This window comes from Callorhinchus milii, unplaced genomic scaffold, assembly GCF_018977255.1.
Source record: "Callorhinchus milii isolate IMCB2004 unplaced genomic scaffold, IMCB_Cmil_1.0 Scaffold5, whole genome shotgun sequence".
Classification (NCBI taxonomy): domain Eukaryota; kingdom Metazoa; phylum Chordata; class Chondrichthyes; order Chimaeriformes; family Callorhinchidae; genus Callorhinchus; species Callorhinchus milii.
In genome coordinates this window covers 47,921,754-47,938,784 of record NW_024704746.1, presented here as the reverse complement: position 1 = coordinate 47,938,784, position 17,031 = coordinate 47,921,754, and the positions used below count along the sequence as shown (strand labels likewise).

The window sequence follows — 17,031 nt, the reverse complement described above, 5'->3', positions numbered from 1 at the left end:
CTTCACACTGTGAGGCACCACAGAAAGATTTGTGTGATAGAGCCTGCTCAGTGTAGAATCCTATTCTCCAGTGATGTGGCAAATGGGCTGCATTCCCTGTCTCCGCATATGCCATCATTGTGGAGGCCAGGGCACTTGGACACATCCTATGAGTTAAATCCTGCTGTCACTCAACAGAGACAGCCTGACTGGTATAACTGCAGAACAGATCAGCATACTCTTACCTGTGCTGAAATGAATCAGCAAGTAAACCTCCCATTCCTCTGCCATGTGGATAAAAAAAAGTACTCCCACTGACCCATCCCACACCTCAGGTTTATGCACCTTCCTTGCCCAGGAACTAAAAATTCCAATCTCCCCCTCCCAGAAGTGATGAAAATTTTCAACTGAAACATTTTTGCAAGAACAGAAAACACACATACCTATATGTTAACAATATTTTTTAAAAAAAAGTCGACTAGTGACATAAGCTATCTTTTAGTCAGTACAATTACATATGACTGGTCATTCCATCTTCACAGCTAACGTGCATTCACTGTTTGAAAACAAATTCTGTCGCACGTCTAGATTGTAGAGTTGTCCATGTTGGTTTTACGCGACACGTTGAACACAGATGGGGAACAAAACAAAGCTCTTTCAATAAGCCGTTTGACGTCAAAATAAAAGACCGTCCTCCTGATTCAGCTCCAGAAAGAGTTACCGGCACAGCCGAGCTGGGCCAAATGCCCTGATTCCGTGCCTGTATCACTCTATGTAAAGAATTGCTTGCCTGTACCATTGCCTGATTCATGCAAGTGCCTGTACTCAGTGTTTGCTTGTCACAGACCCTGCAGCAGGCATGGGAGAGGGGAGCTGTGCGGGGGGGGGGGGGGGGGAGGGGGCTAGGAGTGGAGGGTTACTAGGAGGAGTAGAAGGATGTGGGGAGAAATCACAGCTGTCTGGATGGAATGTACTTGTCGCTAACTCTTGTTTTGCAGCACTGTGAGCAGATTTCTCTGTTTATTTATGAATTTTATATTCCATGAATGTATATGGTCTTTTCAAATGTAACTTTTCGTACGTCACTTTTACAGTGTCCTCTACTCTTAAGCAGTAAAAGTGCTTTGGTTTCTACCACAGTAACTTGACTTCAGTCTCTTTCTTTTCCAACCCTTTTGTGTTGTGATTTCCATACGAACCATCTGATCCAAAGCTCTAATACAGTGATTCCCCCACTATCCCTCAATACCTAGCTTGCTGTTGGTTCCAGTTTGTGAGAGGAAGAAGTGGAGCTCTCTGTATACAGGGGGAAATCAGATGCACATTGGTGCCCGGATAGGCTCGGCATGATCAAAGCTCGGCAACACTAGAGGAAGAACCCCAGATAATGGGCTAAAAGTTGCCATATGGTTCGACACAAGAGAACACAAGTCTCACTCTGGAAAATATTAGGAGCTAATTATTTATTGGAGAAGGGAGGACAGTTGGCTGGTTTCAGGTGCTCATTGAACCTGAACTGGTCCCCACGATGTGGATTCACTCACAGTGCTTAACGTGGCAAGAGAAGGGCACTCGTCAGCCAGGTCTTAACTCAACACATACATTCACCCTCCAGTGAGCCAGCCAGCCAGCTGTTCACCAAGAACCCAGCTCTGCAGCACGAGTCCGGTGCTTAACATTGCTTTGAGTCGCATGATTCACTGCACCATATTCCAAAGCAGCAATGTTGATGTCCAAGTTAGATCTGAATGTCTGCCAGCTTCACCCCAGTCAGCACGTCCCTGCTAGCATCCTCTCCTCTGGAGCTCTTAAAGGGGAACTGTTTTCGCCTCTGCACAGCAGCTGATATCTCACCTGCTATTGCTATCAACTTTCATAGCAGCCAATGTAGCCAATAGCAATAATAATCCTTGCATTTGACATAATGCCTTATCATGTTGTTGATATACTGTTGTGGGCAAAAAACGGAAGCCAGTTGCGCACAGCAGGGTCCCACAAATAGAAGTGGATTGAGTGACCAAATGCTTGTTATTTTATTTATTTTGAAAGGTTTATTACCTCCAGAAAAGCGAACCAACAACCAGGTTCCTATTTACTGCTAGGTAAACAGAGGCGTATGGAATAAGGAATCTTGCCTAAGGTTTCACCCTGCCTGGGAATCGAACCTGTGTCCTCTCGCTTGCGAGGCGAGTGCTCTAATGAATATGCTCCAGGACCCCAATGCCAATTGCTCCCTTCTCATCACCATCCCAACCACCCTGAGCAGGCCGCTGAAGCGACCGAGTGTGGCTGAGACATCCCTTTAACTCAGGCTTTATTTGTTGCTGCCCAGATGTGAACGCAAAAGAAAAATGCGACCTTGGGTATGTTTTGACGAGCAAAGTCAAAAAATAAATCCACATTTAGACTAAACTAAAAGCGCAAACATGTGTGGGCTTAAGAGCAGCACTCTGGAGAATCAACCAGGCTCAGTAAAACTGGAGGAAAAGCCAGAGTGATTCAGCAAAGGTCACCATTTCTCCTGCCCGTTAGTAAGTACAACGTAGTGGCTCTGAGTGCTGAGCTCTCAGAGAGCCAGTGCTGGCAACACTCACCATCTCCTTGTGGTTGGGGAAGAAGGTCTGGTCGATCAGCGGGAACTTCTCCGCACCCAGCGACTGCTGAATCTTTATCAGATGGGAGAACTGCAAGAGAAGGGCACATGTTAGCCAAGTCTTAACTGCATGTCTTCACCCTCCAAAGAGAGAGCCAGCTCCCTACTCGCCCACGGGACTCCCCTGCTCGCCCACCTCCCCCCCGCAACCCCCCCTCGCCCATGGCCCCTTTCTCGCCCGCGCGCCCCCCCTCCTCGCCCGCGCGCCCCCCCTCCTCGCCCGCGCGCCCCCCCTCCTCGCCCGCGCGCCCCCCCCCTCCTCGCCCGCGCGCCCCCCCTCCTCGCCCGCGCCCCCCTCCTCGCCCGCGCGCCCCCCCTCCTCGCCCGCGCGCCCCCCTCCTCGCCCGGCGCCCCCCCTCCTCGCCCGCGCGCCCCCCCTCCTCGCCCGCGCGCCCCCCCTCCTCGCCCGCGCGCCCCCCCTCCTCGCCCGCGCGCCCCCCCTCCTCGCCCACGCTCCTCCTCCTCGGGGCACCTGGGTTCAATTCCAGGCAGGCCAAAACCTTGGCCAAGTTTCCTTACTCCACATGCTTAATAATAATCCCTCCAAAACAAAACAATAATAAATTGGTCATTTTCAATCCACGACTGTTTGTGGGACACTGCTGTGCGCAATTGGCTGCCGTGTTTCGTCCACAAATACACAGTCAATTCACTTTACAATATATTCTGTAAAGCGCTTTGAGATGTCTAGAAGATGTGAAAAGCACTATATCAAATGCAAAGATTATTATTATTATATTATAACTATTATTAATCTGACATTTCGGGCTCACTCCTGTTGCTAATGTCACTGAGGCACTTTCCCTTTCCAGGCTCTTTATTCCAAGTTAGAATTAGTACTTATTGCATTATAAAAAGATGTTTATAGATGTTGAAGTGCTGAAATGAAGAGGCGAGCTTAAGAAGGTTGGCCAGTCTCCAGTGGGGCCCACTGCAGGAAACAAATGAGTCTTTAATCTTAATAAAGAAACGTTATCAATAATCTGGATGTCAGTATGTTCCTGGAATAGTTTCAGAACTAAAAGTTAAAAATAAATCTGTCCTAACCCTCATATGTCACACGTACATAGACGCACAGAAACATGCAAACACATAGGCACACACAGAAATGCACATCTGACAATTGCAAACATTACAAACTCACTTATAAGGAGACAGAGGAATACACACATACAGACAGACAGACAAAGAAACACAATTACACTAAAACAAAAGCATATTGACATAGGGACAAAATATGACCATACACACACCATACACATTCACACATTCACACAAATACATACTCACACACATACACGGGCAAACACACACACAGACACTCAGACTGAGAGACAAGCAAACAAAGGCACACATCAAAATAAATAACAAAAATGGTTTTATTTAGTCCGGAGCATCTGCCTAGCTTACAAGACACAGCTCAGATATCATTTTAGTTTAAAGTTAGAACTTTAGGAATAGAAAAAAAATGAAAAGCCTCTTAAAAACATTCCACAAATTTGAAATGATGGGATTATGCAGCTGGCTAAGCCGCTGACAGCTTCTCTTACAGCAGTGGAGCCGCTCAAGCTCTGGTTTCTTTGAAGGCAGAACACGAGCGGTCGCTCTCTGCTGCCGGCGGAAATGTTAAGGGCCTGATTTAAATGGTTTAAGATGGGAAAGAAATATTTTCTTTAATTAAAAATGACTCTCAGGCTTTTATCTCTCAAACACGAGGCTCAACCCAGACCAAATTGATGGGAATTGAAGTCTCTCTCTCTGTGATTCTCATTCTTTCTCTGTTGACTGCGATAGTCCTTTGTGTCCAGCCTGTGAATCTAACACAGAAAACCGTTCACATTTTGATTTGCGAGCTGAGACACCACAAGTTTGGCTGGTGTGGGGAATGGAAATGCTACACTGGCGGTAACCACAAGCCTAAATGTGTGAGGTAAGGTTATTGTCCACATTATGGATCTTATATCATGAGATCTGCAAACAGTGAATTGCTCCACATCTAAAAGTCTGCTCTTTGGGGGGAGAGTGGTGCTGGGGAAGGTGGACCCAGATATCCCTGGAGATGAACAATCTCTGAAAAGCTCATAGGAACAAGAGTAGGCCATTAACCCCTTGAGCCTGTTCCACCATTCTATTAGATCATGGTTGATATGTACCTCAACTCCAATTACCTGCCTTTGCTCCATTTCCCTTGATATCCTGCAGGAATCCAAAAATGACCAGCTTATTCTGCTAGTGAATGGTCACAGCTTAGAAGCTCCAACGGGGTGTTTGGTCCTAGCTGGAAAGGTACAGTTCTCTGCGAGTGCTATATAAGCATTACGTCTTATAATTCTAGGATTCCTCAGTGATCTGGAACCAAAACAATAGCTGCTGGTTACTTTACATCTTGTATAGATGTAGTTGGTACACTAGATCTGCTCTTTGGGGGAGGGTGGACCAGTAACAGGTCTAATCAATGGTATCACCAGCACCGAGAGAGAAAGCCTGGACCCCTCTAGCACTGAGAGACAAACTAAAGATCTGAGACTGGATTTCATCACCTACATCACAGGACATTTACCACAGCCATTCCGCAACCATGAAGAGCATTTTAGTTTCAAACTGAACGGGTTTAAGCAGCTGTTTCCCACAACATCTATGGAGATCAAAGGGTTAAATGCACTCAGCTGTAAACCTAGTTAAAGAAACACAACAATCTTCTTTGCAGTGTGGTGAAATGAAGTGCTCCAGGCAGTCCTAATTCCATTACTGAGAGCCAATTACACAAAGCCTGTTCTCAGGACCTGCCACATTACTCATGCAGAGCTGGGCTCATTACTGAGTTTAACCATATGCAGTAGTGTAGGACCTCACAGTTGTAACTAACTGCGACATGGCAATAAAAGTCTGATTGGGTACAGCTCTGCAGTGTGGAGAATGTCCCCTTCACCCATTTATTCCAACTGTACAGGAGCAGTAAGTTATTAAAAGTCCAGACACCGTCCTGGGAGCCAGCTGTGTGCCTCGGGCATTAAGTGCCACTGCACATCTCCCTGTTCCACTCCAACTGGCATCATCCAAGCTCTCAGGGTGAAGGTCCAGTCCATAAACAACTGTGCATGTTGGCAAATTTCACAGCTGAATTGAGCGTATTTTACTTGGAACATTTGATTCTGAAATCCAAGCTACACAACAACAACAACAACTTGCACTTATATAGCACCCTCCATGCAGTGTAGCGTCTCAGAGTGCTTAACAGTGGCGGAACCTGATTCTGAGCCGGGGGTGGGGTGGGATGGAGGGGGTGGTTGGGGAGCAGCCATAAGCATGGTCGAAAAGCAAGGTTTTCAGGCAGGAATTGAAAAAGGGGAGAGAGGGGGCAAAGCGGAGGGATTGAGGGAGAGTATTCCAGAGTTGTACCTGCTATATACAGCAACCTGCAGCCAGAGTATTAAAGGCCAGGGTACTAAATGTTAGATAACCTTTTCGGAGTAAATAAACAATTAACTGGAAACCAATGAAGGAAGACCAGGAAGTCTAAAAAGGGATACAGTGAGAACAACTGGTGTGGGTGTGTAGTTGCAACAGAGAATGAAATAATTTATTTAATACACTTGTGTTTTGGATTCAGAATCATTACACGCTAAAGGCCGTGCTACTAAAAGCCAGGTACTAAAGGCAAGTGTACTAAAGATTCAACTTCTGCAGGCTACAGAATCAATAATAATAATAATAATAATCCTTGCATTTGATATAGCGCTTTTCACGTCAGGAGGACGTCCCAAAGCGCTTCACAGAACACACTGTAAAGTGAATTGACTGTATATTTGTGGGCGAACGTAGCAGCCAATTGCGCACAGCAATGTCCCACAAACAGTCGTAGATTGAAAATGACCAATTTATTATTGTTTTTGGATTTGGAGGGATTATTATTAGGCGTGTGGAGTAAGGAAACTTGCCCAAGGTTTCGCCCTGTCTGGAATTGAACTCAGGTCTCTCGCTTGCAAAGCGAGTGCTCTAACCACTGAGCTACAGGACTCCACAATGTCTTTGCTGGCACCGTACTAGCACAGTGTGGAGTGTAATTGTCTTCCAGCTATCATAAAAGCCACTGGACCTCAATCCTTATCCGTTGTCACTCTTCAGAGCATTGAGGAGTGTTGCCAGCTGCTCCTGTACAGGGGAAATGAGTCACTGTGCCAATACTCACCATCCATGGCTTGTTACAGAAGTTGTAGATGGACTGGAGGGAGTTGAGAGTAGGCACCTTGCCGTATTGCAGGCCGACGATAAGATTACGGTAGTCCTCGCCCTGAGCCATGTTGTAGGCATATTGCCGAATCAGGACAAAGTCAGGCTTGAAGGACCTGCAACAAGAACACAGGAGAACCATTCACAACACTTCATGGCTTACTCACAAATAAAACAAGATGTTATTAGAACAGGGGACCAACGGAGTGAAAGTAAGCTACAAGGCATTAGAGCTGGTACTCATACTCTGAATTCTCTGCAGGCAAGAAGAGTGATGGCTCTTTTAATGGATTACTATTAAAGAGTTCTGAGGCTTCTGAAGAGCAAAGCAGGGTTGTTCTAACCTAGGACTGGGTCAAACATTTCTGCTGTTTAGATAATAACACAGATCTAAAGGGGAGGGAAAACTTACTGAATGTACTTAAGGGAGATATTGGCATCATTAGGAATAGAAAATTATAGAACTACAGGTTTTTACAGCCCATCGAGGAGGTCATTCAACGAATATTGATTTTGGTTCAAACACTGCTTTCAGTGTGGCAGTCCACATCCTGAAAGCCCTCTCTGAGTGTCTCAGTTGTGAGATATTAGTGTGCCTTATATTATCGTCATTGTCTGCAACAAGGACTCCTCAATCACTTCACCGCCTTTGACACCATTGACTACTCCATCCTTCTCCACTATCTCTCCTCACTGGTGCATCTCCGCAGCTCTCCATTTTGCTAGTTTCACTCCAACCTGAGCCAGCGGCATCAATATATAATAATCATCCTTCCATTTGATCTAGTGTGTTATGATGTCATCCAGACAACACAAAGCTCTTCACAGGATTTTAATGTGAAGTGACTAGGTATTTGTAGGTGATCAGGCCAGCCAAGTTGTCCCAAAAACAGAATGACAATTTTATTTTGGGGATTGTTGGCCAGGACACCAGGAAAAACTCCCTTCTCTCTTTGAATAGTGCCTGGGATGTTTATCGTCCACCTGAACAGGTAGACGAGACGTTGGTTTAACATCTCATCCGAAGGAACCTGTTCCAGTCCTTGATTTATCCTCTGAGTAAAGAATAACTTCCTGGTATCCTGCCAGAAATTGTTCCTCACAACTCTACACCAACATCTTTCTTGTTGTATTGTTTCACTCATAGATTTTCTATTCGTCAGGAAGCGCTGGCAAAACCCTATTAAAAACAATAATACCTGCGTTTGATATAGAGCCTTATCACGGCGTTGAGACAACTCAAAGGGCTTCAAAGAATGTAGTGTTAAATGAATTGACTGCGTAATTTATGGGCGAAATGACCAATGAAAACCCTGTCTGATGTCCCCTCGGCCAGGGACACTGAAGCCTGTGCCTGCCCCATTGGTGGGGTGGAAGTTCACCGCCACTCTATCCCAAAGCCTGGGCTGTAGCTTATTCCCCAAATCCACGGCCTTTCTGCTATCTCCTCAGCTTTTCCTTTCCAAATTCACCCTTTAAAGTATGGGAGGAATTTGACAAATTCTGATTGTGTTGCATAGTGTCTGTTGTAGTGTCTGAGAACCCAGCCCCACGCACAGTCATTCCACGGAATACGACACTGCAATAAAGAGGCAATGGAAAAAACAACATAAAAATGTATCAGGGTGGTGAACAATCAAGCATCTGGAAGGTCATGTAGAAAACACCAGTCCCACATAAGCGAGAACATGTTGTGACAGAAAGGACACCCTAATCTGACAGACATCAACGCTACAGGGTGAGTGCAATACAATGAAACATTCATTAAGCAACATAATTGGGAGGATTGGTGCCTGCCAGTGAGGTTGACTGGCACCCAGTGCATAGGTTTAGATGCAGCAATCCTCTTAGGCCGGAGAACGTTTTATCTTTGCATTCCTGACTAAGGAAAAGCCAAGCTCACCCTTGCCACCATTTCCTTGTAAGACTGTCTGCAGTTGTTCATTTTACTCCTCTCGCTCTAGTCCTAAAGGTCAACTCAACCTAGCCCGAGCCTCACTTAATTATACACTTGACAGCAGGAGTCAGGGTTAAAGAGTCTTTATAGAAGGTACAAAAGCGGATGTGCTGTAGCATAGCGGTTAGAGCACTCGCCTCACAAGCGAGAGGACAGCTGCTTCACTAGGGTTCCTTGAACAGAACCGGACTTGTCATATTGCCCACTCTGGCATCGCCCCGTAAATGACATTTATTTCCTGAAGATTGAAGTCTTTTTACCCCACAGCAGAACTCTTACAGGAGGCAGCAAAACTGAACTCTGTTCGATGGCTCTGAAAGGTTGTACGGTTAAGCTCCAGCACCTTTAGCCTGTCTGCGTGCCGCTTCCATTCCGTGCGAGTACATCCTGGGACCCAGTAATCCATCTGCATAAACTATTGACAAATTGCAGCGACAGCAGTCAAGAGCACCTAGCGATCAATTTGTCTGTGTGACATCCCAACTAGGTACCCCAACTGCCTCCTCATCTTCAAATCCTGCCTAAAGACCCCTGGCTCATTGATAGACTACTCCGCTGTGAGCACTCTAGGACGCTCCCGTGCTTGAAGGGTGCTATATAAATGCAAGTTGTTGTTATCTAATCTCCAACCGCATGATATCTGACCATGTGTCAGGTGGCCACATGAGATCTGACTCGGTGACGTCCAACTGTGTGACATTCAATCACATGATTCCCAACCATGGGAAATCCGACCACGTGACACCTGACCGTGTGGCATCCGACTTGCTTAAAACATAAAGGAACGCCTGTACCCACAGAGTATAATGTTTAAGCAGATCCGCTACTGGCTTTGGATCTCAAGCACCCTGTGCAGGATCAGACCAGCTCACGGCTAGGGTTAGCAGGGATTTGTGGAATTCCTTTATGACGAACGGTCAGTTTGTTGCTCTGTGTTTGTCTTCTCTGCTTTGTATTCAGGTGTAAACATCGCATCAACCTCAGCAAAGGGCTATGGGGGAGGGAGCTGAACACAACCAGACCTTGCCTCAGCCAATGAGACCATTTTGTCTTAGATCCTGCAGACTGTGAAAAACTCCTTAATTGGAAGCTTCTTTTATAAGAACCACAGGAAACCTGTTTGCAAATTAAGGCTGAAGATAAGGATTTTTCACAAGTTTGTGGAAAATGTTCAATTTTAAGATAAAATGTTTTTGCGGACTTTGACTAGATATCATTCCAGATCTATAAATTCCTCTACCACAACTTGCTGGGAGGAGCAGCAGAGTTAAGAATCTACTTCCCTCCCTCCCCCGACTACAAACTACTAAGCTGGAGCACTACTGGAGTGGTTTCCAATTGGGCTGGTTTTCTGCCCCCATCCTCTGGAACTTCATCCTGGAGCCCCTCCAATTTGCCACCTCCCTTGCCTCCTTCAAGGACAATCTCAAGATCTTCCTTTTCGAGTGTACCTCATGTGCCCCTTGGGACATCTTTCTGATATGAAAGGCACAATATAAATGCAATTTGTTGTTGTTATTTGCTGTTGTTGTGGACCCACAGAAGCCCTAAAACAAGCGCTCACCCGGTGGGAGGGGACACACAGCGGGGAGGCTTTCACTCGAGAATGTGCGTGACTTTCTCATTCTTGTTTTGAATTTGAAAAGCAAGGCTCAGCAGTGAAGAAAGTTGCAAAATATTTGGAAAGGCAGCAGGACGGAGCTGAACAGCGACACCATTGTTTGTGTTGGGAGTCATACAGAAGGAGCGTTCAACTGGGGACGAGGTTCGAAAGGAGATGAAAGCCTTCTTGGCAAATGAAAATGGTTTCTCTGCCAATGTAGGAACACACACACACCCCTCTGTTAAAAGTTTAGAATTGTGCTTACAGTTCCCCCCACACACACACCAATACTAACACTAAAGGGTACCCTTCCGACCCTTCAAATTAATCTGCCAATCTGTGTGTGCTTATGACTCTCAGCACATCAGATGGGCTTTAAGTAGTTGTCTTTTGGGTCACATTTTATACTCACTCAGAGGTGTAGGATGCCTGCGCTGAATAATGGAAAACTTCCACACTTTTCACACCTGGAGTCAGCATCCAGTATTCTCATGTCAGATACAATATGGCTTAGAAATAGAGTGGAGCTCCCTCTATTCCATCCCATCCAATATTTACAGGTCAGGAACAGCATGGCTGAGATACAGAGTAAAAATGGTTAAGTGGGGTCTCCTTGGAGATGAGCTCAATTCACAATGGAATGCTGGAATCAAGTCAATCCTCTGTGGTGGTCTTAGTAGTCTGGTTCCTGAGACAGGCAGGTCCACAAGACACCAGGCACTGCTGATGACAATCATGGGGGACAGAGATTCTTCTCGCTTGGCTCCCATTAACCCTGCAAGTCAAAGCCCTAATAGGTGGGGTGGTCCTAGCAGCAGAAAGCCTGTCTGACTTTCAGTGGTAAGCTATGTGGTTTTAGCTGATTAAACATCAGTAGCACACCCAACAGACACTCTGGGGGCTCCAAGCGTTAGCTCTCGCCAAACTGCAACCAATGCTCTCCGGGTTTAGGTAAGCAGAGTGAGTTCCATTTGTAGGTGACATATATATGTGGAATTCTTAGTTTGGTTTGGATTCTCTTGGGCATTGTGGTGAGTTTTTACACATATCAGATACCCAACTGACCAAAAAGAAAGCCTATGTCTCTGAGACATAATTGGAAACAAATTCCATTGAGTATTTCGCGTAGTGCCTTAGGCGATGTAGGATTAGAAAGGGAACTATCATTAACATGTATTCCTGTGGAAATGAAGTCTCCACTGGTCTTTGACAGCAACACAAGGCTGTGCTTGTTAGAGCGCCTCCTCCTGGGCAGGGTCAGAAGTTGGCATGGATCAAAAACCACATCCTGTGGCTGCCTCACTGACCAGCCAGCTCTTACCCAACAGAACACTTTGTGCTTTTTGTTCACACGTTGCTGCTCAGTTATTTATATAACATTTATATATATTTTATGAAAGGCACTTCTGTTAGATACAAACTCTCCTCTTTCGGGATCTTCTTTGGGTCTCGTGATTCCCTTGCCGAGGATCATGCCACCTGGGTTTGGCCCGAGCGATGGTGAGGATTGGTCGGTATGAGGTTTGCGCAATCCAACCACAACCTCCCTAATCGATGGCTCATCTCTTCCCTCACTGGTGGACCAACCAACTAATCTCCATCTAGCACCTGCTCACATCATCACCGGGTAGGACATAGCCTGCAACCTGCCTCTGAGCACGTCTCGTGTGCACTTTATTATCTGACTGAGATTCCTGATGTTACTTACATCTCAACATAATTTCCAGGATACAGGACACTACTCCACAGTCAGACAAGACAGAAAATAAGAGGCAGACACAGAGAAACACGCACAGAAACATGCACAGACTCACAACAGATTATACACAGATAGAAAGAGATAGAGATCATCCTAATATGTAACTGAACAACCCAGCCCATTGTTAAGGAAGGGTATCAAAGGATATGGAGCAAAGGCAGGTAAATGCCGTTGAGGTACAATCAGCCATGATATGATAGGATGGCGGAACAGGCTCGAGGGACTGAATGTTCTAACTCCTGTTTCTATAGCCCATTCTCTAACCCAAAACCCTGTAACCGATAAGTACCTGTACATAATCAACCATCCAAATCTCCTACAGTAAATAATCCTGTCCTGTTATTTTTGCAAAGTGTTTGTCAGAAGAAGAACATTAGGAGGAAAATATAATTGCAATAAAAGCTGCAAAAGGAACCAGCCCCGATCCATTTTACGATTAAAGTCTTAAATAGTCCAAGAGTAAAACCAGATCACGTTTTGCCAAATTTTTCTTCAATTGAAAGCAGATGACTGGGAGGAGCTAGATTTTGTTTCACAATCTTTTCAGTGCTGCCACCAGAGATTCACTGTACAGTGACCCCTTCTCAATCCATCCTCGGAACACAACAATGGCTTTCTAACTTGTCGTCTCCGAGATATCAATTCTGTTCAACCCAACCAGTAGTTGAATGGGAAAGAATTGCATTTAATATAGCGCCTAATCACGTTGTTGAGATGTCTCAAAGCCCTTCACAGAATATAATGTAAAGTAGATTGAATATGTAATTTGTGGACGAAATATATCCAAGCGGTCCCAGAATCCAAGCAGGGGCTTGAGGAGTGCCAGGTCAGAGAGTGGCAACAGTGGACCCCTAGCTCTGCCCAGGCTTTCACTCGGGGTGAGTATGAAGCGCAGATGATGGAAAGAGAGAGAAATTCAAGATACCAGAAAATATTATACTCTGAACAGCTTAAACAAACTGATTCTGGTTTATTTCCAAGCTGTTGCCCTTTTCTGTAAAGCCTCTGAGGCCAGAGCAGGATTGTTTTCCTCACCACAAGGGCTGGTTTGTAATCTCCAAACCTTTGCTTCCCTTGGCTGGGTTTCAGATTTAAAGAAACACGCTGTACTTTTCCAACGTGAGCCGCATAGTCCTCCCTACAGTTCCCGCAGGCTGATCCAACAAGTTCACAACCTTCTCACTGATCCGCTTGTGCTGAGGCTGACCTGGATGGTCTCATTCTCCTGACATAACTCCCAGTCTAACATTGCATTCAGCAAGAAAGCACTCATCCCAATACACAATTCAACCCCACACATCACTGTGTACACTCAACTTCCCATACAACACAATGTGCACACTCCAACCCCAAATATCACAGTTACAGTGTATTCTCACTCCCCATCCCACAAATTATAGTACCGCACTGGTGCACTCCAGCTCCACGAACTCAATTGCTCTGCTGAATTAAAACAACAACTTTCACTTGTAATGCACCTTTAACATAATCTCAAAGAGCACCAGGTGAGGGGAAGATTCAAGTATCGCTGTCTTACCTCACTACCCGTGTCCCGTTCCTGAACAACTGCATGTCAATCATACATCCGGCGTTCACGTATGCTGCCAGGTTCAGCTCTGAGAATTCTGCCTGTGGGAATAGATGAGAAGGAAAGGGATGAACATCACCACCCCAGATATGTTGTACCGTGCCAATGTGACAAGCTCTTATTCTCCCCCAGTGAGTTACAATGGGGGTAATATCCCTTGTGTAATCCCGATCCCCACCACTCCTTGCTGCACATCTGGGAGTTTACATAAGCCCAGATACGATCCTTTATCGCTGCACTTATAAATGATACAGGTCATCGACACACACTTACCATTACCTGAAAGAGAATGGAAAGTAAACTTAAGATGCAGAAGAGGGGGAGTTGAATAGGTTCAGCTGACCTCAATCATGTGCCATTTTAATAGTATTAATAATCCCTACATTTGACATAGAATGTTGTCATGTTGAAAAGACACCTCAAAGCCCTTCCTTACTACCTGTGTGCTATACCCTGAGTGTGTCATACTTCAGCCCGTGCTACAGTAATAATAAAAATCCTTAGATTTGATGTAGCTCCTTATCAGGTCGTTGAAACGTCTCAAAGTGCTTCACAGAATATGTAGTAAAGTGAACTGAATGTGGGTGAAACATGGCAGCCAATTGCACACAGCAATGTCCCACAAACAGTCGTAATTTTTTTTGGAATGATTATTACCCCTGGAAAGCGATCCTCCAATCGACTAACAACCGGGTTCCTACTTACTGCAAGGTAAACAGAGGAGTGTGGAATAAGGCAACTTGCCTTGGGTTTTGTCCCGCCCGGGAATCAAACCCGGGTCCTCTCACTTGCAAGGCGAGCGCACTACCCACAACATTATGGGACTGTATAATAAGAGTGCCACACTCCAGCCCATGCTAAAGTTCTCACACACCAGTACTAACAGTCAATAATACCTGAGTCTTGATGTGAACCTGGAGCCATGAGCAATGAGAATGGGATGTAAAAAAGCTGCCACAAGCTTCACCTATGATAATAAAATGGGTTTATTAATATAGGTGAAGCTTGTTCCCGACTCTCCTACGAGCTTTAAAATAACAGAAGCCAGTTTGCACCTTTCATAACCTGGTGGTTCTGGCGTCTGGCAGGCGTTAGCAACAGACAGAAACATTCTACACAACCTGCACTGCACACCACGACACAGAAATGCTCCCAGCACAATACTCCTTAATGAGCAACAATCAGGGATTCTGACAGAGCAAAATCAATAGCAGATGTCCCGGCTGCACAACCTGGGAACCAGCACGTAACAAAGAGCCCCAACTCCTCACCTGGGAATGCTCAGGGTACAACAACAACAAAAAATTATATTTGTATTGCACCTTTTACGTCAGAAGAACGTCCCAAGGTGCTGGCCAGTCAGGGATTTGGACCCGAGCTGGGGGTTGGGTTAATGGGAGGTGGAGGGCAGGGAGGGTAGGGGTAGGAGTGTGGTCAAAGGCGCAGTCAAAGAGGAGGGTCTTGAGACATGCCTTGAAGGAGGCAATGGAGAGTGTAAGGTGAAGGGACTGTGGGATGGAGTTCCAAATTGCCTGAAGGCCCGACCGCCAATGTGGGGTGGGCCAGTATATCAGCGTACCATGAAAATGTGGACCTACATCGCATATGTCAGACAGAAACTTCCTGTTAATTTCACATTTCTGTTCATTCCAATGGGAGAAATTAAAGATTAATTCTGATCCCACACATCACTGGTCTTTTCCAGTGTGGTTTCAGCTCAGTCTAGGCTGACACTCCAATGCAACGCTGGGGGAGTCCTGCGTTATTGGAGAAGCCATCCTTTGGATGAGACATTAAACCGAGGGGTAGGAACGTGGTCAAAGGCTCAGTCAAAGAGGAGGGTCTTGAGACGTGCTTAATTCGATGTATATTAAAGATCCTACAACATTGTTTGAAAAGAGTAGGGTATTTCCCTCCTGGTGTCCTTGTCAACAGTCCCTCAATCAAAATTGATCGTTCACGCCATAGCAATTTGTGGGAACTTACTGAGCGCAAATTGGCTACTGCGATAAACTACAAAATTCAGTCACTACACTTTACAATAAATCCTATGAAGTGATTTGAGACATCTTGTTGATGTGACAAGGAGCTATATCAAAAGGGGAAAGCTATATTCACAGGAACGATACAGGGGGGAAGACAAGGGACTTAATAATAATAATCCTTGCATTTCATATAGTGCCTCACCACTTCACTGAAATGTCTCAAAGCATTTCACAGAATGAATTGTGAAGTAGATTAACTGTATTTGTGTGCAAAATGTGCAGTCAATTGCGTACACAGGTTCCCACAAACAGTCATGGATTGAGTGACCAATTTTGTTTGAGGGAATATTACAATCCGCCAATCGACTAACAACCGTGTTTCTACTTACCACTAGGTAAACAGGGGCACGTGGAGTAGGGAAACTTGCCTAAGATTTTGTTCTGTCCGGAAATCGAGCCTGAAGCTCAAAGTAAACAACAACCATGACTTGCCTTTGTAGGACACACTTCATATAGAATAATATCTCAGGGAACTTTACAATGACGGGTAAAGGTGGGGAGGGGGGGAATACTTGACTCAGAGTACAACTAGAGGAGGGGGGGGGGGGGGAGACTCAATGACAAGGAAGATAGTGAGTGGTTTGTGGAAGAAATTGATGCTCAGTGACCTTGTTCCCACAGGCAGAATCTTTATCCCTGGGACAAGCAAAGCAGTCTGTGTTCTGCTCTATCAGTTGCCAGAGGATTAACAATTATGTGACAATGAAGCCTGTGGTACTGTGTTTTAACGAGGATTCATGCACACTATCGGATTCACTGCCGAAGGTGGATTATACCTTACAGATCAGACGCTCCGAGGCAAGAGAGCTTCCAACTTCACTTATAGAAAATAACAGTAAAACACAAAACCATAAACACTAATAGGTACAATATGTCAGGATATCAAAGGAGATTGTCCTTGAAAAGCCTTCTGGTTTCAGTTTGAGAGTCTGTAGTGTAGTGCTCAAGAACAAGCTAAGTGTCTTTCTTTCTCTTCACTTTTTCAGCTCAAAGCTGGGGGGCAGTTTACAAATAGCCATATGAGAGGGAGAGTTGCAGCCCGAGACAGACAAACACTCCACTGGTCCCAATGATTTCTGTGTTGCTGGGGGCAGGCGGACAGGTGGGCAATTAGAGGGCAGTGTTGTGGTCTGAAGGGAAGGAGTCCAGGTTGGATAGTGGGGACAAATAAATATTCTGGAGTATTTGCTGGGTTACATTCACAGTCTAGAGGTTAC

The 17,031-nt window shown here is 45.4% G+C and overlaps 1 protein-coding gene across 1 annotated transcript in view; it reads right to left on the bottom strand.

Annotated features, from left to right (window-relative positions):
- LOC103181814 (synapsin-3) overlaps window positions 1-17,031 on the bottom strand; it is a 95,214-nt gene that overhangs the window by 47,350 nt on the left and 30,833 nt on the right. Inside the window, exons 4-6 of the mRNA XM_042335290.1 lie at window positions 13,719-13,810; window positions 6,822-6,978; window positions 2,574-2,663 (exon numbers count right to left, since the gene is read on the bottom strand). Of these exons, the coding sequence (XP_042191224.1) occupies window positions 2,574-2,663; window positions 6,822-6,978; window positions 13,719-13,810 (339 nt within the window). The remainder of the gene's footprint in view (window positions 1-2,573; window positions 2,664-6,821; window positions 6,979-13,718; window positions 13,811-17,031) is intronic.